This window comes from Camellia sinensis, chromosome 13 (genome assembly GCF_055761805.1).
Source record: "Camellia sinensis isolate YWXY chromosome 13, ASM5576180v1, whole genome shotgun sequence".
NCBI classification, from domain to species: domain Eukaryota; kingdom Viridiplantae; phylum Streptophyta; class Magnoliopsida; order Ericales; family Theaceae; genus Camellia; species Camellia sinensis.
Window position 1 is genome coordinate 1,077,764 of NC_138973.1, and position 25,717 is coordinate 1,103,480.

General features: G+C 36.7%; 2 protein-coding genes across 5 annotated transcripts; one reads left to right on the forward strand and one right to left on the reverse strand.

Moving 5' to 3' along the window:
* Positions 1 to 2,786: 2,786 nt before the first annotated feature.
* On the reverse strand, positions 2,787 to 4,405 carry NDHU (Chaperone DnaJ-domain superfamily protein). Of its 2 annotated transcripts, none has more exons than XM_028233460.2 (5): positions 4,201 to 4,405; positions 3,778 to 3,839; positions 3,533 to 3,622; positions 3,295 to 3,435; positions 2,787 to 3,044 (listed from the first exon to the last, which is right to left on the reverse strand). In XM_028233460.2, exons 1-5 carry the CDS (start codon positions 4,403 to 4,405, stop codon positions 2,946 to 2,948), a joined length of 597 nt encoding a protein of 198 aa, XP_028089261.1. In that variant the 3' UTR covers positions 2,787 to 2,945. The 2 variants fall into 2 exon arrangements, with proteins under 2 accessions (XP_028089261.1, XP_028089260.1); XM_028233459.2 differs by having other exon boundaries at positions 4,102 to 4,405.
* Positions 4,406 to 5,307: 902 nt separating this feature from the next.
* LOC114289692 (small ribosomal subunit protein uS3x-like) lies at positions 5,308 to 24,397 on the forward strand. 3 transcript variants are annotated; one of them, XM_082901132.1, is made up of 6 exons: positions 5,308 to 5,492; positions 5,619 to 5,743; positions 9,570 to 9,623; positions 9,709 to 9,839; positions 10,161 to 10,244; positions 24,326 to 24,397. In XM_082901132.1, exons 4-6 carry the CDS (start codon positions 9,750 to 9,752, stop codon positions 24,380 to 24,382), a joined length of 231 nt encoding a protein of 76 aa, XP_082757258.1. In that variant the 5' UTR covers positions 5,308 to 5,492; positions 5,619 to 5,743; positions 9,570 to 9,623; positions 9,709 to 9,749; the 3' UTR covers positions 24,383 to 24,397. The 3 variants fall into 3 exon arrangements, 2 of the variants coding, with proteins under 2 accessions (XP_082757258.1, XP_082757257.1); XR_014348062.1 differs by lacking the exons at positions 5,308 to 5,492; positions 5,619 to 5,743; positions 24,326 to 24,397 and adding exons at positions 8,620 to 8,765; positions 9,915 to 10,059 and having other exon boundaries at positions 10,161 to 10,558; XM_082901131.1 differs by lacking the exons at positions 5,308 to 5,492; positions 5,619 to 5,743 and adding an exon at positions 8,620 to 8,765.
* Positions 24,398 to 25,717: the final 1,320 nt, after the last annotated feature.

Genomic DNA, 25,717 nt, shown 5'->3' on the forward strand with positions numbered 1-25,717 from the left:
ATAGGCTTCTTGTTAAAAGGAAAAAAGCCTTGATTTTTATTCATTGTCTTCTCTGCTTTGGTCGAGGGGTGGTTGGTGCATTATGTATGAGCTGGGTTCATAGGTCATTGGATGACCTTACTAGAGTCTAAACACATCCCGAGTTAAGCCATCTTGACAGCCGCACTTAAAAGTTTTGCTTCCCCTACAGAAATCCTGGCACCCCTTGAATTTTGTTTAGGTTCTTTTACGGTTTTTCCTGTAATAACAATCGTTAGTATCCTCGGGATCCGCGACATTAGTGCATACCTCGTTATTGTGGGTATTAGGAACCTTTTTTTTTGCATCGGTCTGATTTGAAACCTGAGCTTTTTAAAACTTTCTTTTTGTGTGCACTTTTACTTTGGAAATTTAAATTACCATAGCCAAAGTCAGGAGGAAGATCAAATAATTCATAATTCAGGACTGATTGATCTTGGAATTTCAAGGTGTTTGCCTTTTCGAACATGGTGTTTAGTTTTGATATTTGGCACACTTCAAAGTAGGAATTGACGTCTTATTTATTTTTGGTGTTAACTAGGGTAATTGGCCTATTCTCTACCATATTTTACTTGACTTTGGTCCTAGTGTCACACATGGCACCCTTCTTTTTCGTTGATAAAATAGAAATTGTGGGTTACTGTATTTCAAAGGTTAAAAGTGCATATCTATAGTATCAAAGTATTTGGTTGTGGTGTGTGGGTGCCTTGAAAATACCCTGGATTTTTGGTTGGCTGAAACAAAATTGATTGGAATTGAAGGTGCCAGTTTTTATAGTCCTAATCCCTGGTTATACTGAAATGGGCTCAAAGGGGAACCCTGAAGCCAAGTTCCCAGCCGAAGGTTAATACTTAGGAACCAATCTTAATGCTGGGTTAAGATTGATGTATTTTTTTTGGTTTATTTTAGTGTAAAAATCAACTAAGGAACCAATCTTAATGCTGGGTTACATGTGCTGTCATCATTTTGAGAGGGACCAAACTCCATTTTATCTGGATCGGGATTGGGATTCTCATAACCATAATCAGATTTCTCTTGAGATTTTTTTGCAATTATAGAGACTTTTCTATGATTTTTTATAGCACTTTACAATCTCTTTCTTCCTTGTTCACGTCTCCCGCTCCTAGCACCCTGAGATCCCCAACTAGAACTCGGTAGTGCGCTTCCTAACACCCTAACATTGATCATCGTTAGATCACCATTTCTTCCAATGTTTCTCCTTCAATATATTATATATATGTGTGTGTGTTCATCTGTCTTGAAGGCATCACAACTACAATAAACACCACCATCACCACCACAGTATTGTTATTGTTGCCACCATCGTTATTCTATTAACATCATCATCATCGCCATTTTTACCATCTTTTCCTCCGTGCTACTGTCGACATAACCATCACCCAACTACCACTATGTTACCATTATCACAATTGCCCCCACCACTACCAAATTGCTTCCAACCTACCACCATCAGCACAATTGTAGCTGCTACATTAACGTCTGATCTACCACAACCACTACACCATCTTAGCTGCCACAACTGCTAGTCCATAAATAGTCATTACCATCATAACCATCATTTTCACCTTATCATCATTGCCGCCACCACCACCATAACCACTCCCATGAACATTTCCATCACCATCAGTCCATGTACACCACCACCACTACGGCCACTACTACAATCAGCACCATACAATCACCACCACTACCACCCTTACCATTGTCATTGCTATGACACAACTGTTGTCCACAGCATTATCCCACCACTACACTACCACCATTGTTGTCATTGCCAATCATTGTTATTGCCACCACGCCCTCTACTCTTACCACTTGTCACCACCCATCACCATTTTCTCAACCACTGCTGCCTAAGTTGGAAGCTTAATTAATTGTAAAAGATACCTAATTCAAACAATTTTTTTAAGGACAATTTGCTGAAGCGAAATGCTACACCTTGAAGAATTTTTTGTACAACTCTAAAATTATATGGATTTTCCATATAAATTTGATTTCACCATTTCACAAGGAAAACGATTATTAAAAAAAATAAAAAAAAGAAAGTTAAATATACTAAGCTTGTTATTGTTTTCACAATTTTATTTTTGATTTTATTTATTTATTTATTTAAAAAAAAAGACTTAGAAAAATTAAAATCATCCATTGTTTAATTTTTTATCAAAGTTTATTTTTGAAAATTTTGAAAATAATTTAGAAGTATTTCCTAAAAAGTAGCTCTGTTTTGAAAATATTTTTTCAAAAACATTTTTTTGAAAATAGTTTGCAAATCATGTTTCTTATTTTTTGTTTTTGTTCTGTTTTCTAGAACAAAAGAGTAAAGTAATACCAAACGGCTGACTGTCCATTTGAAAAAAAAAAATTCATGAAAATAATTTTTGAAAACAATTTGCCATATATATATATATATTTTTTGGGTTTCGGTTTGTTTTATTTTGTTTTTTGAAAATAGAAGGAAATTTAGTTTGGTGAGAAACAAATTGAAATTTAAAAATTAGACTCAATTTTCAAATTCATTAATATGGTAATGTATTAAAATGTCTAAAACAAATCTCTTTCTTGCGCGCGCGCGCACACGTATGTCTACCTTAATCATTTCATTTATACATCATTGGGGGCTAAAAAGTAGATTTACAAAATGTAGTTATATATCATTTTTTATGAAATTAGATCTGTTTTAGAAAAAAATCAATTCACATATTTATTTGGGCTACTCATTGAAATAGTAAAAGTAATTAACAAACACGTTAATAAATAATGGAAGCAAAATATTCATTCCAGCTTCAACAAAAATAGAGCACACAATTTTCCGTGCTGTATCATACATAAAATAAAACAAATGAACAAAGACTGGTTCAGAATTTAAAAAAGATTGAAGTTAGAAGGTGTAGTGGTACAATATCATCCTATAGTAGATTGAGTGCAATGGACAAAGTGAAAGCAAGTATGAACCAGCCCAACATGAAGTATCCAACTAAGGTTGTTGGCCTTTCGTCTTCTGGTTCCTGACCAAGGAGAACGAGGAAAGCAAAGAGGCAAATAAAGTTGAGTATTTGTTTTTTGTTTTTAGAAAGTTTGAAAAAAAACAATCCACATTTTAAGAATTACTAAAAGTGTTTTTGAATTTTTATCAGTAACAAAAATGAATAATGAAAACAAAGAATAGCATTTTCCAATTTTAGGAGTTTTAGAGAAGAAAAGGATGAAGGGAAGAAGAGAATATTCTAATACAACAACATTATTTATTATTATTACCTGTGGAGGAGGAGACTCGGTTGATTTTTTTGTGGTGTCGACCTCGAAAGGCCATATGTATGTGTCTGGCTTCTCACTCCTAGCCAAGCTCCAATCGTACAGTCTTCTCTCTTGTGCATTCGACAAAACCGAGTACGATTCCTGAACCACAGACCGTTCATTCATTCGTTTGTTTTGTTTCCATGGAAAATGGCGATTTCACAGAGAGGAATGTAAATTAATTGCGAATGAGACTAACCTTTAAAAGCTCAAGCTTCTTGTTGAGTGCTTCTTCGTCTACTCCTTCGTTCATCAAAGCTTCTACCTTGTTCTTATATGCCACATAAACCTAGTTGTTTATGTAAAAACAAAATACAGATGGAGCAGATTCAGATTCAGAGAGAGAGAGAGAGAGAGAGAGAGAGAATTATTATGATTGATTGAATGTAGTAGAAAATTTAATGGAGTGAAATAGATAAAACAGCAGGGGTTACAAGTGTTGACCTGATCAAATGGACAGGACTTTTGGATTCCAAGTCTGCCATAGTGATCTACATCTGTAATTGCTGCATTTCTAAATGAAAGCTTCGTCAGTCAATCGGAAGGTGAGATACATTACTCTTTGTACAACAAAATTCAAACTCAAAATCTAAGTCGGAAATTAACATGATCGAAAGCAGAAGCAAATAAATAAGAAGAGTAAATAAAGAAATATGACTTGACTAAATCATTGTTCAGTTATTTGAATAGTAAATAAAAGAAATGATTGATGAAGTGAAGGAGGATGAGATTGATTTTTATATAGAAGAAGAAGAAGAAGAAGATTACGGATCCCGCGAAGAGCTCTTTCGACATTAAGAGCAGAAATGAGAGAAGGAGGTCCTTTGGGAACTTCAACAGGAGTCTCGGTTTCTGGAGATGGATTACCAGTGGCGGTGCATCGTATTACGTATTTGGGGGGTTTTGTTGGGAAGGCAGTAGTAATGATTCTGGATTGGGAGAAGAACGGGCAACAACAACTTCTTCTTCTTCTTTTTCTTCTTGAAGCCCATGATGATGCAACGTTCTGCCGTCTGGAGATGTAAACGACACTTGCTGCTGCTGCCGCCGCCATGGAAGATGACACAGCCATTTATTTGGGAGTTTTCTGCTTCTAAAATACAAGTTTCTTTTCCATTTGGAAGAGGACACACACACACACACATTTGATTTTATTTTATCGTCCTTGAGTCTCTGAAGCACAAGCCGTATTCACCCCACAAATACTATCCGGAAATTTTCTATTATTCTATTCTATTCTATCCTACCCTATCCTATTCTATTATTACTAAGCACCCACCCCCCAACTTGCATCTACTCTTGTAATTTCATTTTATCCTCTCTCTCTCTCTCTCTCTCTCTCTCTCTCTCTCTCTCTCTCTCAGGAAACACTTTTTAAATTTTCAAAATTATTTTTTCATAATCAAAATGATATGAAAATGGTGGGTAAAAGTTTTAAAAAATATCCAAACTGTTAAAAACAAAAATATTAAAAAAAATAAAAGGAAACCAAATTGTTAAGTTTTCAAGTTATGATATAGATATAGATATATTTATTTTTATAATTTAGTTAATGGATTACATGATAATATATTTGTTGAATTATATATAACATTTCTCTATTAACAAATTTAATCTGAATATCATTTTTGTTTTATCTTGGACTGCTTTATTATCATATAGCTAATCTAGCGCATTACCAATTATTAGCTGATACAAAATTTTAAAGTCAAATGAAACTAGTAAAGGATTTATTTTATTTTATTTTTAGTAGTAACAATTTTTTAAATGTCATGCATTTTTTTTGTAAAAATATATGATTATTTTAAATTTTGTGACCAAATATTCTAAAAATTATCATTAATAAAATTAAAGAGTTGTTTGTAAAGTGTTAAATAAATATAATTTTTAATTTTTTATAAAAAATATATATATATAAAAAATAAAAAGGTAATGTAGCTAAAGAAAATAAAAAAATGTGCGACGACAGTAGTTCCCAAACAAGCTGCAAACGAAAAGTCTGTAATCAATAAGCCGAGTTTAGGCAAAAGATTCAGCAGTGCACTACGGACCACTCTCGCAAACACACCAGTGTTTGGCGGACGACAATCGCAATCATTCATTGTTTGAAATCACGATCAACCATGGCGACCCCGACACATAAGAGCAAAAAGCGAAGGGTGTGTGTGTCTATTCTCTCTGGTTTCGATACCTATAAACAAGTCTTATTCTATTAGTTCGACTCTCTTTTCATTTGGTATTGTGTTTTGGTTTTGATTTGGTCCGTGTGTTTTTTGGCTCAACAGTTTGTTGCTGATGGAGTTTTCTTTGCTGAGCTCAACGAAGTTCTGATCAGAGAGCCTGCCGAGGATGGTTACTCCAATGCGCACCGAGATCGTTATCGGAGCTACTCCTACTCACAACGTTCTTGGTATCAACTGTTTTTGCTTTTGACGTTTGCAGTTTTTTTTTTTCAATCTCTGATTAGTTTTCATGAATATATATATATATATATATATATGAGGACAAAATAATATTCTCGTATAACACAAACGTCTCCGAAAACAGTCCGCGCTCCTCCAAACGTCGTCACTTTACTCCCTGAAAACAGACCACGAGCTAGCCGGCAGCTGTGTGCCGGATACCTCTCCGATGCCTAAGTCAGCAAAATAGACAAATAGACAAAAGCGCAATACCTGTACATAGGTCCTGCCTATGAAGTACGGACACGGACACGGACACTGACACTGACACGGGACACGACAATTTCCAAAAAAGGGGACACGGACACGGCAGGGGACACGGTGAATTTTTTTTTTTTTATATATATATATATTTTTACGTGTTATGTAGATTCGTATTACATTCATTCTAAATAAAAAATTGTGTGTTATTGGCAGAATTTGAACTAGACATTTTTTCTATAAATTAACATTAACATTAAAAGGATAAAAAAAAAAACCAAAAAAAAGAGTTTAAATAGAATTTAAATAAAACAGAATTTAAACATATAATTAAAAAAAACAGTCTCATCTAAATAAAGAGTTTAAATAAAAAAAACAGAATTTAAATACAGTTTTATATATATACATATATATAAACATATAATTAAAAAAAAAAATCTTACATATATATATATATAAATGTATAAACAAATCAAAATAAAAAAAAAAAAGTCTTACATATAATATATATCAAAATAAAAATAAAAATAAAAAAGAGTCTTATATATAATATATATAAACGTATAAAAATAAATAAAAATCAGTCTCATCTCAGTCGAAAGCAGAGAGAGAGAGAGAGAGCGAAAGAGAAAGAGACAGAGGCGAAAGAGAAAGAGCGCGAGAGACACAGAGAGAGGGGCTTACCTTCGAAGACGACTGGATCGGAGGTCGAAAACGACTGGATCGACTGAAACAGAGATTGAGACGACTGGATCGGAGGTCTTCAATCGACGTCGGCGGGCTTCGATCGACTTCGGAGGGCTTCGACTGAGAGAGAGGGCTTCGACTGAGAGAGAGAAGGTCTTCACAGGTCTGATTTTACTCCTTTACTTTACTCCCTCAGTTGTTCGATTAGGGTTTTGCCTGTTGTTTTTCTTTTTTTTTTACTTTATAAATATTATACTTTGACCCCAAATAAATATAACAAATTCAAAAACGAGCCCCGCCGTGTCCCATGGCGTGTCCAGAAATGGACACGCATGTTCCCGCCGTGTCCCCTTCCAAAAAATCATTAAATTAAAGGGACACGCCGTCTGGCGTGTCCCGTACGTGTCCACGGCGTGTCCGCATGTCGGACATTGCTACGACATCAATTTTGGAGTGTCCATGCTTCATAGGGTCCTGCTATAATCTTTTATAGATTCCGCTTGGCAAAATCCTAGTAGGATTCCAACTCTCCATATAGGAATCCCTCTAGGAATCACACACCCTACTCACTACTAGCCAAGTGAGATGGTTTACACAATTCTAATAGGACTCTACTTTCCTTAACAAAGTCCTCCTAGAAGTCTCATCACTGCAAGCCAAGTGAGATGACTACCACGGTTGAACAACAGTATGACCGAGCTACCACTAGCCCTTTGACATACTCAACCCGGTGCTTTCATATGCGACGCCTAGCTCGGTCCTTGTCTGCTTTCATCTCGGTTTTGGCTGTTTAGACCGAGCTAACTGCAGCAATCTCTGACCGAGCTAAAAAGGGCGATGTCTAAGCTGAGAAGCCCAAACACCTCGACCCACAGCTCGGCCCATATTCCACTTGGTTCTAGTTCGTTAGCTTCAAGACCGAGCTACACCAGCTCTTATCCTGGCCCAATATGCGGCCTAACTTTCCGAAGAAGACTCTTCCTCAGCTCGGCTCAATTTATTTATAAATTACCCTTTCAATATATATATATATATAAAATTCAAAATAACTTGAACTCGTTCATTTTCAAATTCAAGAGCTTCAGGTAGTTAAAGCGAAGCACATATCCCTAGGCGCAACGCAGTTGGCTTTGGTTGGAGGACCTCAAGTTGCTACTATACATGGCACTTGGTGTGGGTTCGACTTCCCTCCACTGTGTAAGTCCGGACTTAATTGGAGTTTGTGTTAAGAGGTCGGTGCAAGGTCCCAACTTATAGTCTCTCGTCCGGAACGAACAACAGGACACCATGGCGATCTCGACATGGGCGCTACCTTGAACCTACGAGAGAATGTGAGGATTTCTTGTAACCAAAAAAAAAAAAAAAACTAAGCACATTTACAAAAGCATTCATAAAGCAATGCTTTTGTGCTTTATAATATTTTATTTTTTATCAAAAAAATATAATTTATTAGTTTTAATCTTTTGATCATAATAGTATTCAATGGATTTTTAATTAATGATGGTACACTTTAGGATTGCATTTTGTCAGGCATAGAAGTCACTTGTAACCATTCTAGTGCTTTTTGGTCTTTGCCTTTTGGGTTTATTTTGATTTGGCCCTTGCATTTTGATTAGTGCTATCAACTATCATGTTTGTAAATATGTTGTAAAGCACAAGATAAATTATATAATAGTTATGTTTAAATGTTATATGATTAGTTGATCTCTTGATTGTCATATTATCTTATTATTAATTGTTTTCAATGGTTTGTGCTATATTTCACCTTTGAAAATGACTAAGTTTTTAAAAATGTGTTACTGAAATCTGATCAAAATGTTCTTAGAAAGTTTCTTTAGTCATGTAAATGGATGTTGTTAGAAGGATTAGAGAGCTAACTTCACTTATTCAGAAGCGGTTTAAGATTCCAGAGGGCAATGTGGAGCTCCATGCCGAGAAAGTTAATAACAGGGCAATGTGGAGCTCCATACCAGAGGGCAATGTGGAGCTCTATGCCGAGAAAGTTAATAACAGGGTTCTATGTGCAATAGTTCAGGCGGAGTCACTCCGTTACAAGCTTCTTGGAGGCCTTGCTGTTCGGAGGCACAAGATTTGTGTCATTATTTTTCTGTGGTCAATGCATCTGCATCTATGATATTCCAAACTTATGGGCAATTTTTTTTTCTGGTCTTTTCTACTTTGTTTTTGGTATTGTTACTTTGACTTGTAGAATGACAACGTTTACAGTGAGTTGATTACTTTCACATGCCTTTATGCTAGAACCAAATCAGTTAATACATAAATTTTTTTGGGAGGTTAGGAGTGTCTCTCTATTCAGAGTACCTTTGCACCCACTACTGTATCTCTGAGTTTAGGAGTGTCAGTTAATTTGAAGTTTCATTTGATTTTGATGCTAAAGGTTTTTAAATTCATAAGATGGATAAGTCTCCAGTAAGGTAGAGCAGGTTACCCTTATTAATAATAAAGGTGGACATCCAAGTAAAGAACAATTTGAAAATGTAGTGGTGAGGATGATGGAACTCGTTGATGTTGATTTGATTATGAAGAAAGCCATTTTTTTTTCATTTTTTTTTTTTTTGGTTTCAATTAGGGTAAAAAATAAAATAGAAGCAAAAATGCACGAGATCTTGGATAAAGTTTGTATGTTCTTGTATAAGTGCAGTCCTCCTATCAAATGTCAACATTTTGCTGTCCATTTTCTTCATCTGATACATGGTTTAGTCTCGTTTTCCTTTTCTTCGTTGTTTTATGTTCATTGGTTGCGTGGCCTTCTTGCAATTATTTCATGGGAGGACTTAATTTTAGAATAAAATTGTAAATTACGTTTTTGGGGTTTGTTTGTTACTAGTGGTACCTTCGGTTTGGCTTATATTATTTGTGTTTTAGGCTTGCTATGGTGTGCTGAGATTTATTATGGAGAGTGAGGCAAAGGGATGTGAGGTTTGTTTGAAAATTTCCCCCACTTTGTTTGACCAACTTTCATGAGGCGATTTTGTGAGTTTCTGATATTATCTACTCGTGTTAGGTCATTGTAAGTGGAAAACTTCGTGCTCAGCATGCAAGTCAATGAAGTTTAAGGATGGATACGTGATATCCTCTAGTCAACCGGTCAAAGAGTTTATTGACTCTGCTATGAGGCATGTTCTTCTTAGACAGGTTGGCTTCTTTTCTCACGCAAGCTTATTTCTGTTTGCTCAGACCAGCTCTAGGTTGTGGATTTTGTTCATTCAGGAAGGAACATAACACACACACACACACACATGTACGCACCCAAACAACGACAAAGAAGTCATAAATCACCTAGACGGCCTATCTTTTTAAGACTTGAGGAGGCTCATTGTGGTGGTTCACATGCGTGGCTGTAGATGATACCAAGGTGGTTTGTTTTAAATTTTTTCCTAATATGGCTCTTTGTATTTTCTTTGATTTGATGTTCCAGTTAATTATATCTTGGTAATTGGATTCCAATTTTCACAGGGTGTACTTGGCATTATGGTCAAAGTCATGCTAGAATGGAATCCCAAGGGCAAGCCGGGACCAACCACACCATTGCCTGATCAGGTAACCATACACACTCCCAAGGAAGGAGGATTTTATCCCTCCAATGCTCGCACCACCAATTGAGGTGGTTGCATAGAACTCCTACTTGGGTTGAGTACCCAAACTAGCATCTTTTTTAGCAAACCCTTTTTTCTTTTTTAGTGCTTCAACTTTTGTTTCATATCAAATTTCATTTAACAAGAATGCTAGATCCTAATAAACTTTGCTGGAGGAGTTCCTAGTAGTTAGATTAGAATCTTTTTGTCCATGAAGAACACATTATCCATTTCCATTGGACTTAATTTGTCCTAATGTAAGTTTAAGTTATGAGCCAAGATATTCACTTGCTTACGAGAGTCATCTATCCCAAATTCCAATTTGTTAGCAAGTAATTTTTCGTTCAATTGAGTTGGACAGGGTTCAAGCCAAGCTTACTAGAAAAAAACAAGAAAAAATTGTGCCCAACTTGACATCTTGCTTAAAAATCTTATTCTCAGCTGGGCCTTAAAATGATATAGTAAAATTCCAAGTTCACCCAACAAATACATATAATTAGATAACAAAAAATAATTAATGTGATGATTAAAAACCAACAATTCTGTGGTTAAGTTGGCATACACAATCACATTACATTGTGGGATCAAACTTTAGTGGGTATATATATATATATATTTGTTTATTTGTTTGTTTGTTTGTTTAAGTGCATTTTATTTATTAAAAATGAATAAAACTAAATAAATTATGTGTCTTATGAACAACATATATACACAAGTGGATAATGTATAGTTTATATAATATATTAACAATTGAGTTGGGCTGGGTTCTGCTTAACAATTGGGTTGGGTTCTGCCTCATGGACTGTTCTTAAGCTTGGCTTATGTAATAAGTAGGCCTAAAAACTTGGGTCCAATCTAGCTTTGCGGCTAAAATATAAATATCAAGTCTATTAGCTGCTGAACTATTATTGGATGAAATGCTCAACGAGTCCGTATCTATAAAATAAAGTGTTATATTCTAGGATAAAATTATAAATACACCCTTAAAAAACCGAGACCCAAACAAAACACAATTTTCATTCAAGTCTAACAATTCATACCCACTAACTTAACACCAAAAAAATTATAAAATACAAGAAATACTCGAGAAAAGAAAAGAAAAATCCATAATGAGGAGGGAATAATTTATACTTGATTTGACTCGTAACTTCCTAGTTGAGAGTGTAGAAGAAAGCAAATTTAACTAGTCGAGGTGGCTATTTAATTTTTGTTAGTGGGTTAATATATACATGCGTACATGTAACACATTTCATTTTGTGATTTATAAGTTTCACGTTGATGTAACAATCTTTTCTATTTCTCTGGCTCAGTTGTTGTGTACGAAAGTAAAACACCAAGCATGACACTGATAGAGTAATTGTATTAAAGCAATGCATTACTAGGTATAAATAATTGTGTATAAAATTTATGAAAATTCAATTATCAAATATAGTAAAATCACATGTATCATTCATTATTAGGTATAAGTAATTGTATTAAAGCAATGCATCTTGTTTCGAATATGATACAATCTGATTTAAAAAAATTATATCATTTTAATCAAGATTCAAACATTAAAGTGTTTTGCTATATTTGGCATGGATTTTTTTGGCTACGCTCAGTGTTTTATGTTAATGGAGGCAATTATACAAATATCAGTTATATGTATGATTATCAGAAAATTTGTTGCTTTGATTTCAGTCGAGCATCGACTGTATTGTATGATTTAATCGAGAAGTTTAAAGATTGGATGATTTTCTCCGGTAAGTATGAAGCATGTTTGAAGGTTGTGGAGTCTCCGCACGTGGTCATCGCTTCTAATGTGCTTCTAGATCTGAATTGTATAAGTCAAGATTGGTTGCGTGTGTTTAATGTAAGTGTTGGCGTATCCCATACGCCAGTTGACTAAAGCCCAGCTGGCTTTGGAGGCATCATGATGCCGTCAAGCGTAGTTACTATCCACTTGATCTAGCCAAAGGTCCATTTTGCCCTTTGTATTTTGTCTTTGTAATAAAAATTAGGAGGGAGTGGGACAGTCATTTGGATGAGCTAGCATTAGTATTACCTAGTTCGTCCCGCGTTACAGCACATGTTCCTCACGTGATGTCAAAGATGCGCAATTATGTAATTACAATTAACAATCCTTTTGTATTTTCAATACCCGACAAGGTATTTTCTCAATGCAATAATATTCGCTACGCTTCTTATCAATTAGAAGTTGGTGAGAATAGAATGCCCCATGTTCAGATGTATGTTAAAATGTTTAAACCTCAGAGAATTTCATGGCTTAAAAGAATTTTTGGAGAATTGCATGCAGAGAAGAGGGGAGGAACCAGAGATGAGGCGATGACTTTTTGCATGAAGCAGGCTACCAGATCTGAAGGTTCGTTTGAATATGGAGTTTGGGTGGATTAAGGATCGAAGTCGCAGACTGAAGATGTTCTTAAGTGTGTTAAGAGAGCCCGAGAAGGATAAGAACTGAACGGGATTATGTTCGATCATCCGGTTGAGTTTACGAGATGCAGGGGCGTTATTGTTCATGCTAGGGCAGAACACTGTATGGAGAGATGGCGCGCTTCTTTTCTTAATCTGATTCTTAAAGAATGGCAGTTGTAGGTATTGGATATTCTTGATGGTCCTAGTAATGATCGGGTGATAATTTGGCTTTATGGCGCCGGTGGAGGGGTGGGGAAGACTACTTTTCTCCGTTATCTCATGAAGGAACACTCAGCGTTTTATGTTAATGGAGGCAATTATACAGATATCAGTTATATGTATGATTATCAGAAAATTTGTTGATTTGATTTTAGTCGAGCATCGACTGTATTGTATGATTTAATCGAGAAGTTTAAAGATGGGATGATCTTTTCCAGTAAGTATGAAGCATGTTTGAAGGTTGTGGAGTCTCCGCACGTGGTCATCGCTTCTAATGTGCTTCCAAATTTGAATTGTATCAATCAAGATCGGTTGCGTGTGTTTAATGTAAGTGTTGGCGTATCCCATACGCCAGTTGACTAAAGCCCAGCTGGCTTTGGAGGCGTCATGATGCCATCAGGCGTAGTTACTATCCACTTGATCTTGCCAAAAGCTCGTTACGCATTACAGAATGTGCGTCAGTATTGACACAGGGGAAATGTCCCCGTCAGGGGATGACATAAGGGATGACATGTAGGCTGACTTGGTAAGCCTTTTAGCGGTAATCGCAATTTAATTTTATTGGTGGATCTGAAGGAATAATTAAATCTAGGTTATTTTCTTCTCCATAAATAAGCGTCTCTTCGACGATTGAATTAGATCAAAATGAAAGAATTTGGGGATCTCGTCGGAGCTCAGAATCAGTATCCTTTGTTCTCAGATATGCAGTATGTTTTCAATCGGAAGAAGAAGTTTAGAAGGAGGCGTTCATTTGAAAATGGATTACGACAAATAAAGAAGAAAGATTTTGAAGTTATATCGATTGTCCGAAATCATTTGGATGAAGGTGAATTTGGCCTTGGGGCAAGAGTTATGGAGATGTTTGATGTTGTTTTAAGTTATGAGGATTGTTAAAAACACGCCGACTGGTATGCCTAGAAAAGGTTAGTTGATCATCCCAAATATTATACATTGTCGAAGACTGTTCTGTATTTGGAGAATGATTATGCTCAGGCTATTGAAGATCGTGATTTAGATACGAATATTAAATACATCTTGAAGATGTTGAATGTTCTTGCATAATCATGTACTCTAATTATGTACTTGAATCTTATCATGAATGAAATTGCTTGGGCTGTTTTGTTATCGAAGATCGCATTTATGCTTATTGTCTATAATTTTAGAAGAAAATTAATTAAGCGAATGCTTGAAAAGTGATCATCTAATAGATCTAACTTAGTCTTCTATTGCGCAGCAATAAATGTTCAACAAAAAGTTGCGCAACGAAAATGGCCGCCAGGCGTAGTTACTGCACTTGAGCTTTTGCCCAAAAGCGCCGAGAAATAAGATTCCGCCCGACCCTGGAAGGCCTCGTTACTTTGAGCCCAAAGTCTAAAGATTGCATAGGCTTAATGGGTTTTGCAGGTTACGTAATACAGAAAGAAGTCCAAATAATATTATTTGTTTAATGTATTAGTTTCCATAATTGCCCCTGGTGGAAGGAGGTATTTTCTGTAACAGCCATAAAAAACGAGCTAGCACTAGTATTACCTAGCTCGTTACGCGTTACAGAACATGTGCTAGCATTGGCACGAGGGAAATGTCCCCGTCAGGGGATGACATAAGGGATGACATCGAGACTGACTTGGTAAGCCTTTTAGCGGTAGTCACAATTTAATTTTATTGATGGATCTGAAGGAATAATTAAATCTAGGTTATTTTCTTTTCGATAAATAAGCGTCTCGTCAACGATTGAATTACATCAAAATGGAAGAATTTGGGGATCTCGCCAGAGCTTAGAATCAGTATCCTTCGTTCTGTTTAGAAAGAGGTGTTCATTTGAAGATGGATTACGATGAACAATCATTTTGTATTTCTAATACATTAAACAAATAATATTATCTGGGCTTCTTTCTGAATTACGCAACCTGCAAACCCATTAAGCCCATGTAATGTTTAGACTTCGGGGTCAAAGTAACGAGGCCCTCCAAAGTCGGGCGGGCTCTTATTTCTCGGCGTCTTTGGGCAAAAGCTCAAGTGTAGTAACTACGCCTGACGACCATTTTCGCTGCGCGGCTTTTTTTTAACATCTAATGCTGCATAATAGAAGACTTAAGTTAGATCTATTAGATGATCACTTTTCAAGCATTCACTTAATTAATTTTCTTCTAAAATTATAGATAATAAGCATAAATGCGATCTTTGATAACAAAACAATCCAAGCAATTTTATTCATGTGAAGATTCAAGTACATAATTAGAGTAAATGATTATGCAAGAACATTTAACATCTTCAAGATGTATTTAATTTTCGTTTCTAAATCACGATCTTTAATAGACTGAGCATAATCATTCTCTAAATCTAGAGTAGTCTTCGACAAAGTATGATATTTAGGATGATCAACTAACCCTTTCTAGGCATACCAGTCGGCATGTTTTTGACAATCCTCATAACTCAAAACAACATCAAACGTCTCCATAACTCTTGCCCCAAGGCCAAATTCACCTTCATCCAAATGATTTCGGACAATCGATATAACTTCAAAATCTTTCTTCCTTATTCGTCGTAATTCATCTTCAAATGAACGCCTCCATCTAAACAGCTTCTTTTGATTGAAAACATACTGCATATCTGAGAACGAAAGCTACTGATTCTGATCTCCGGTGAGATCCCCAAATTTTTTCATTTTGATCTAATTCAATCGTCGAAGAGACGCTTATTTATTGAGAAGAAAATAACGTAGATTTAATTATTTCTTCAGATCCACCAATAACATTGAATTACGACTACCGCTAAAAGGCTTACCAAGTCAACCTACATCTCATCCCTTATGTCATCCCCTGACGGTGACATTTCCCCTGTGCCAATACTGGCACACATTCTGTAACGCGTAACGAGCTAGGTAATACTAGTGCTAGCTCGTTTTTGATGGCTGTTATTGAAAATACCTCCTGCCACTAGGGGCAATTATGGAAACTAATACATTAAACAAATAATATTATTTGGGCTTCTTTCTGTATTACGTAACCTGCAAACCCATTAAGCCCATGTAATCTTTAGACTTCGGGCTCGAAGTAACGAGGCCTTCCAGAGCCGGGCGGGCTCTTATTTCTCGACGCTTTTGGGCAAAAGCTCAAGTATAGTAATTACGCCTTACGGTCATTTTCGCTGCGCGGCTTTTTGTTGAACATCTATTGCTGCGTAATAGAAGACTAAGTTAGATCTATTAGATGATCACTTTTCAAGCATTCGCTTAATTAATTTTCTTCTAAAATTATAGATAATAAGCATAAATGCGATCTTGGATAACAAAACAGCCCAAGTAATTTTATTCATGATAAGATTCAAGCACATAATTAAAGTACATGATTATGCAAGAATATTCAACATCTTCAAGATGTATTTAATTTTCGTTTCTAAATCACGATCTTTAATAGCCTAAGCATAATCATTCTCCAAATCCAGAACAGTCTTCGACAAAGTATGATATTTAGGATGATCAACTAACCCTTTCTAGGCATATCAGTCGGCGTGTTTTTGACAATCCTCATAACTTAAAATAACATCAAACATCTCCATAACTCTTGCCCCAAGGCCAAATTCACCTTTATCCAAATGATTTCGGACAATCGATATAACTTCAAAATCTCTCTTCCTTATTCGTCGTAATTCATCTTCAAATGAACGCCTCCTTCTAAACAGCTTCTTCTGATTGAAAACATACTGCATATCTGAGAACGAAGGATACGGATTCTAAGCTCCGGCGAGATCCCCAAATTCTTCCATTTTGATCTAATTCAATTATTGAAGCGATGCTTATTTATTGATAAGAAAATAACCTAGATTTAATTATTTCTTCAGATTCACCAATAACATTAAATTGCGACTACCGCTAAAAGGCTTACCAAGTTAGCCTACATTTCATCCCTTTGATGGGGACGTTTCCCCCGTGTCAATACTGGCACACATTCTGTAACGCGTAACGAGCTAGGTAATACTAGTGCTAGCTCATTTTTGATGGCTGTTACAGAAAATGCCTCCTGCAACTGGAGGCAATTATAGAAACTAATACATTAAACAAATAATATTATTTGGGCTTCTTTCTGTATTACGCAACCTATAAACCCATTAAGCCCATGTAATCTTTAGACTTCGGGCTCAAAGCAACGAGGCCCTCTAGAGTCGGGCAGGCTCTTATTTCTCGGTGCTTTTGGGCAAAAGCTCAAGTGTAGTAACTACGCCTGACGGTCATTTTCACTGCGCGGCTTTTTTGTTGAACATCTATTGCTGCGCAATAGAAGACTAAGTTAGATCTATTAGATGATCACTTTTCAAGCATTCGATTAATTAATTTTCTTCTAAAATTATAGATAATAAGCATAAATGCTATCTTCGATAACAAAACAATCCAAGCAATTTTATTCATGATAAGATTCAAGTACATAATTAGAGTACATGATTATGCAAGAACATTCAACATCTTCAAAATGTATTTAATTTTTGTATCTAAATCACGATCTTCAATAGCCTGAGCATAATCATTCTCCAAATCCAGAACAGTCTTCGACAAAGTATGATATTTAGGATGATCAACTAACGCTTTCTAGGCATACCAGTCGGCGTGTTTTTGACAATCCTCATAACTTAAAACCACATCAAACATCTCCATAACTCTTGCCCCAAGGCCAAATTCACCTTCATCCAAATGATTTCGGACAATTGATATAACTTCAAAAAATTTCTTCCTTATTCGTCGTAATCCATCTTCAAATGAACGCCTCCTTCTAAACAACTTCTTCCGATTGAAAACATACTGCATATCTGAGAACGAAGGATACTAATTCTGAGCTTCGGCGAGATCCCCGAATTCTTCCATTTTGATCTAATTCAATCGTCGAAGAGACGCTTATTTATCGATAAGAAAATAACCTAGATTTAATTATTCATTCAGATCCACCACTAACATTAAATTGCGACTACCACTAAACAGCTTACCAAGTCAGCCTACATGTCATCCCTTATGTCATCCCCTAATGGGGACATTTCCCCCGTGCCAATATTGGCACACATTCTGTAATGCGTAACGAGCTTTTGACAAGATCAAGTGAATAGTAACTACGCCTGACGGCATCATGACGTCTCCAAAGCCGGCTGGGCTTTAGTCAACTGGCGTATGAGATACGCCAACACTTTCATTAAACACACGCAACTGATCTTGACTTATACAATTCAGATCTGGAAGTACATTAGAAGCGACGACCACGTGCAGAGACTCCACAACCTTCAAAAATGCTTCATACTTACTGGAGAAGATCATCCCATCTTTAAACTGTTCGATTAAATCATACAATACAGTCGATGCTCGACTAAAATCAAAGTAACAAATTTTTTGATAATCATACATATAACTGATATCTGTATAATTGCCTCTATTAATATAAAACGCTGAGCGTTCCTTCATGAGATAACGGAGAAAAGTAGTCTTCCCCTCCCCTCCACCGGCACCTGTAACTGCCATTCTTTAAGAATCAAATTAGGAAAAGAAGTGCGCCATCTCTCCATAAAGTGTTCTGCCCTAGCACAAACAATAACGCCCCTGCATCTCGTAAACTCAACTGGATGATCGAACGTAATCCCGTTCAGTTCTTATCCTTCTCGGGCTCTCTTAACACACTTAAGAACATCTTCAGTCTGCGACTTCGATCCTTGATCCACTCAAACTTCATATTCAAACAGACCTTCAGATCTGGTAGCCTCCTTCATGCAATAAGCCTTTGCCTCATCTCTGGTTCCTCTCCTCTTCTCTGCATGCAATTCTCTAAAAATTCTTTTAAGCCAGGAAATCCTCTGGGATTTAAAGATTTCAACATACATCTGAATATGGGGCGTTCCATTCTCAGCAACTTCTAATTGATAACAAGTGTAGCGAATATTATTGCATTGAGAAAATACCTCGTCGGGTATTGGAAATACAGAAGGATTGTTAATCGTAATTACATAATTGCGTATCTTTGACATCACGTGAGGAACATGTGCTGCCACGCTGGACGAGCTAGGTAATACTAGTGCTAGCTCGTCCAAATGACTGTTCCACTCCCTCCTAGTTTTTATTACAAAGACAAAATATAAAGGGCAAAACAGACTTTTGGCAAGATCAAGTGGATAGTAACTACGCCTGACGGCATCATGACGCCTCCAAAGCCGGCTAGGCTTTAGTCAACTGGCGTATGGGATACGCCAACACTTACATTAAACACATGCAACCAATCTTGACTTATACAATTCAGATCTAGAAGCATATTAGAAGCGACGACCACGTGTGGAGACTCCACAACCTTCAAACATGCTTCATACTTACCGGAGAAGATCATCCCATCTTTAAACTTCTTGATTAAATCATACAATACAGTCGATGCTCGACTGAAATCAAAGCAACAAATTTTCTGATAATCATACATATAACTGATATTTGTATAATTGCCTCCATTAACATAAAACGTTGAGCGTAGCCAAAAAAATCCATGCCAAATATAGCAAAACACTTCAATGTTTGAATCTTGATTAAAATGATATAGTTTATTTTTTAAATCAGATCGTATCAGATTCAAAACAAGATGCATTGCTTTAATACAATTACTTATACCTAGTAATGAATGATACATGTGATTTTACTATATTTGATAATTGAATTTTCATAAATTTCATACACAATTACTTATACCTAGTAATGCATTGCTTTAATACAATTACTCTATCAGGGTTTTATTTTCTTACACAACAATTGAGCCAGAGAAATAGAAAGGATTGTTGTAGATTCATCATCATCAACGTGAAACTCATAAATCAAAAAATGAAATGTATTACATGTACGCATGTATATATTAACCCACTAACAAAAATTAAATAGCCACCTAGACTAGTTAAATTTGCTTTCTTCTACACTATCAACTAGGAAGTTATCGACTCAAATCTAGTATTAATTATTTCCTCCTCATTATGGATTTTTCTTTTCTTTTCTCGAGTATTTCTTGTATTTTATAATTTTTTTGGTGTTAAGTTTGTGGGTATGAATTGTTAGACTTGAATGAAAATTGTGTTTTGTTTGGGTCTCGGTTTTTTAAGGGTGTATTTATAATTCAGTGGCGATACAGACCCCCTCAGATTCCCAACCCCACCACCCCCACACACACGTGGGGTTTGGTGAGTGGGGGAGAAGAAAAAAAAAAAAAAATTTTTTTTTGACCAATGAAAGACAGAGGGGGTCATGGGGGTTGCTTCCAAAAGGGGGTCTAAGTCTTTTTTGTTTATAATTTTATCCTAAAATATAACACTTTATTATAAACATGCTTCATACTTACCGAAGAAGATCATCCTAAAGTATAACACTTTTTTCAAACATGCTTCATACTTACTGGAGAAGATTATCCCATCTTTAAACTTCTCGATTAAATCATACAATACAAATGATGTTAAGATAAAACTATAAATACACCCTTAAAAACCGAGACCCAGACAAAACACAATTTTCATTCAAGTCTAACAATTCATACCCACAAACTTAACACCAAAACAATTATAAAATACAAGAAATACTCGAGAAAAGAAAAGAAAAGAAAAATTCATAATGAGGAGGGAATAATTAATTCTTGATTTGACTCGGTAACTTCTTAGTTGAGAGTGTAGAAGAAAGCAAATTTAACTAGTCTAGGTGGCTATTTAATTTTTGTTAGTGGGTTAATATATACATGCGGACATGTAATACATTTCATTTTGTGATTTATGAGTTTCACGTTGATGATGATGAATCTACAACAATCCTTTCTATTTCTCTGGCTCAATCGTTGTGTAAGAAAATAAAACCCTGATAGAGTAATTGTATTAAAGCAATGCATTACTAGGTATAAGTAATCGTGTATGAAATTTATGAAAATTCAATTATCAAATATAGTAAAATCACATGTATCATTCATTACTAGGTATAAGTAATTGCATTAAAGCAATGCATCTTGTTTTGAATATGATACGATCTGATTTAAAAAAATAAACTATATCATTTTATCAAGATTCAAGTATTAAAGTGTTTTGTTATATTTGGCATGGATTTTTTTAGTTATTTTAATCATAAAAAAACAAAATAAGTTAAAAAATCAATAAGACAAAATGTTGCATCTAAATTATAATTATTTTATTTTTTTTCTCATAAAAGTCAAAAAAATCAAAAAGTTTATCTCAAATAAAACTTTTTAATCCCAAGTAAAAAAAATAAATAAAAATATTAAAATGTCAACTCACATTTTAAACGAAGGCTTCCAACACAACCATTAAAAAACGAAAAAATAAAGGCAAATACTATTTGCTTGTGTAGTGGATCATAACTGCATAGGCAAGCCAAGCTAACACAAACAAATGGATTTGGACACCTGAGGTTACAAAGGAAATCATTAAAAAGAAAGACAAAAAGAAAAAAGAGGGGGTGATATTATCAGGTTGACATCATTGCTTGGTCAGCTTCCAACATCCCATGGATGGTGATAGAGGAGTGGGGAGAGGGAGAGGCCGAGCACGTGTACAAGACAATATGACAGCATGTCACTCCCATATCCTCAAACGCCCCCAACACACTTTTTAGACATATTTGCTATTGGAAAAAAAGGTACAATTTGGAGCACCAAACCAAACACATGAAATAAAAGGGAAATGCATAAAACTTTCCCAAAATAACAAGGTGGTATACATATTTCATTAACCCAAAAAACTAGAGAGACAATGGTTGGTGAAACTGCAGAAGGCACAGAAGGACGACCAACAACACAAGATCATTCCACGGCAGCCGGCAAAACCATCGCACAACCAGAGGATGAAGCCAACGGACAAACAGAGAAAGAAACTGATCTTCTCGAGAGGCATCTCCGGAAAAATGGACACCTATCAGGTAACAACCCCCGTTTCAGCTCTTTCAAAGAGGCCCTTGCCTCACCCTTCCCTTCAGAAGATATCACTACTCTCTTTCCTCCTGGGACTGTTACTACTAACCCCCTCAGTGAGGAAGTAGACGATCCTTCTGCACCCTTAGATGACTGTGAGCTTCCTTGCATCACCTTTTCTCAGGAAGAACTAACTCGCATTCGCGATCCTTGGAATCAGTCACTTATTGTTAAACTTATGGGTCGCAATGTGAGTTATAGTCTTCTCATGAATAGAATCAACTCACTTTGGAAACCTTCTGGTCCTATCCATGGGATTGACTTAGGTAACCACTACTATCTCATTAAATTCCACCTGGAGTCTGATCTTCACAAAGTTCTCAACGATGGTCCATGGTTTATTGGTGTAAATTTTCTGGCATTACAAAAATGGGAGCCTGAATTTCACACAAACAGAGCTATTATGTCCACCACAGTCATCTGGGCTCGACTCCAAGGCCTACCTATAGAGTATTATGACAGAAGTACTCTGAAAAGATTGGGTAATCTGCTTGGTACACTCCTTAAAATCGATGTTCATACAGAAAATGGCAATAGGGGAAGGTTTGCTAGACTCTGTATTCAAATGGACTTATCCAAGCCTCTTATCTCCAAGATTAAAGTGGGTTCTTTTATCCAAAAAGTGTCTTATGAAGGAATTACCTCCGTATGTTTTGATTGTGGTCGTATGGGCCATAAAAGGGGTGATTGCAAACTTCCCAACTCTACATCCACATCAGCCCCAATTACCGTTCACACTCCCCATGAACAAGATGATGATTAACCCTTCGGTTCTTGGATGCTTGTTGAGAGGAAGAAACCTTTGAAAAAAAACCTCACCAGAGTTGTTGGTACAAAGGGTGTCCAGAACCAAGGACAAAATCGCGACTCCTTGCATGGAAATGAAGGTCAAAAAGTTTGGCAGCAGAAAGTGCCCCTAAAAATATCCCAACCATTGGCATCCTTGGGCCCCACATCCACCACGCCTATCTCTAATCCCTTTCAAACCCTCTCTGACTGTACAACCGTTGACCAACTGTAATACCCCTATTCCGTAATATGCTAATTGGTCCTTAACATGATGTGATTATGTATTTTGATATGATTTTGTGTTCCACTATGTGAAAATATGTGGTTTGAAATTTTATCTGTTCATCGTAGGAATATCTGTTTGAGTAGTCTGCTTTGGAAATTTAATTGAGGGCCTTATCGGCCACGGAACCCGAAATTGATTACGCCATTGTGGTTGGCATAATTTTTAGAGCCTACGGTGAAATTTAATTGAAATTCGATTCTGGTCAATTTAAACTGATTAAATTGATAAATTAAGTACCCCATTATTTTATATTAAAATATTTGTTAGTGGTGCTTGTTGTATATTTGTATTGCACTCTCCTTTAGCTCTCTTAAAACTCAAAATCTGAGTTAGACAATTGAGAGTGAGAGAGAGGCCGGCCATGGAGAGAAAAAGGGAGAGATTTGTGTAATTTGGGCTCAAGACTTGGGAATTTGAAGATCTAGCTCAAGATTTGGCTAGAGCTTGAGTGTTGAAGCTCTTAGGTAAGTGAATTCATGGACCCTTACTTGTAATTTGTAAGTTCAAGGGTTGTTTGTGATCAAGAACATGTAATGAGTTGATTTTTGTTGAGTTTGAAGTCTTAGAACTCATGCATGTAAGAAATTACTTTGAATTTGCATGTTTGAGCTTGAAACACATGATTCATGTAGAGTTTGGTTAAAGCTCATGTTGTAATCACCATTTGTACCATCTAAGTTGAGAATGATGAGCATCTCCCACATGCATGTACAAATCATGGGAGTATAAGTCTTGAATGTTTGAATTTGAGCTTGTTGATGATGGGTTTGAGATATTTTGGAACATGCATGTAGATAATTCATGTAATTGAGCTTTCCTAATGTTGTAATCTTGCATTGGTAGCATGTTAGCATGTGTAAATGTGTAATTTGAACCATTGCATGCAAGAAATGTAGATGGAAAACCGATTTGGAGCTCAAGAACACGATCTGGGAAACCCAGATTTTTGAGGTCCGCTCGAGCGGGGTAATGGCCGCTCGAGCGGGAAAATCGTGCTCCCAGCATTTTTGCAGAGTTGGATGTCCGCTCGAGCGGGACACTCCACGCTCGAGCGTGGATTTTTGTAGACAAGCCTTCAGCTCGAGCGCTCTATTCCACGCTCGAGCGCATCTTTCGTGCAACCAGTACTTCTGCAGGCCTTAAGGGTCCGCTCGAGCGGAGAAGTTTACGCTCGAGCGGGGACCCTGTTTCCTGGAATTTTGTTCATGCATTCTGTGATTCGTTTTCCGTTCCCTTTCACTCGTAAGCACTCTTAGGCATATGTTAAGCATTGTAAATGAGTTAATGATATTAGAACAAAGCCTAAAGAGGAATATGTGAATTAAAGAACGGATTGAACTGTTAGTGACCCTTTTGTATTCATGAAATGTGTAGGGTCAAGCTCCAGGGCGCATCCACAAGCCGATCACTGTGAGTAATATCAATATTTGAAAACTTGTCAATGTCCAATTGTTATTCCCCTATAAATATTATGAGTTGTTAATTGGGATTGTGGACAAAAGTCTGACAAGAATAGATGAATGAGTGGGCCAAAGGCCGTTTGACATGAATGAGTGGGCCAAAGGCCGTTTTGACATGAATGAGTGGGCCAAAGGCCGTTTTGACACGAATGAATGGGCCAAAGGCCGTTTTGACACGAATGAATGGGCCAAAGGCCGTTTTGACATGAATGAATGGGCCAAAGGCCGTTTGACATGAATGAATGGGCCGAAGGCCGTTTTGCCATGAATGGAAACCCGGATGGGCCAAAGGCCAGAATGTTTGGAACTACAGTTACTTAACTTGCATTTCGTATAGTTATATATATTTGGTTGTTAAACAGAAGTATGAATTGGGCCCAAGGCCGTTTGGAGCATGTTGTTCTACATATTGTTATGTAACTGTTGCATTTGATATTATTCACTGGGCTATCGCTCACGCTCATTCATGTATTTGTAGGTGAGCCAAGGGAAGTCCAAACCCAGCCCCAGTGAAGTCTGCTAGAAACAATAGGAGTTTTGGGAGAGTCAGCCTTGTGCCTCGCGCATGAGACCATCCTTGCCCTTTTACTATGTACCTATGTTTTGTCTTATTGGCAAGGACCTAGTGCATGTCTATACATAGTCTGTTATAGGTTGACTCGTTTTGGACGATCCTGTCTATAATGAATTTTGTGAAACCGTACTTTTGATGTGAGTTATTAACGTATCTGAGTGTGGTTTGTTTGATGTGCATATAAGCACGGCTCTATGGACAAAGTTTTTAATTTTGCTTCCGTTTGGCCCCCATTAACTCTGTTAAAATACGTTTACAACAGTATGAGGCCGTAGGTAATCTCATGAGTACTGGCCGGTTACGTCCTTAACCCACGGGGGCGGGTTCGGGTCGTGACACCAACCCTCATCTTCAGTCGACCCCAGCTGTCCCCCTACCCTCCCATCTACCTCCCCCAATCTCTCCAAACACGTTTTACCTTTTACACCTTTCCTCCCTTCTCTGTCTACGCCCCTCATCCCAGTTTCCTCTCTGTCCTAGAACTCTGCACAAGTTATCCCCTCTGATTTGTTGAGTTCTGCAAACCCAGTGACCCCTGCGATGGATCTCCCCTCTTCCTTAAACCCTCTTGCCCCTGTCTTCACCCCCACCCCCACCCCAACCCCTAACAGCCCAAACCAAACCCATGCCTCGCCTTCGCAACCACGCACTGACCCGGAGGAGCCCATCCCAACCACACTCCTCTCTCCTAAACTCAACCCCAGATGTGGCTATTCCCTTTTGCTTTACCAC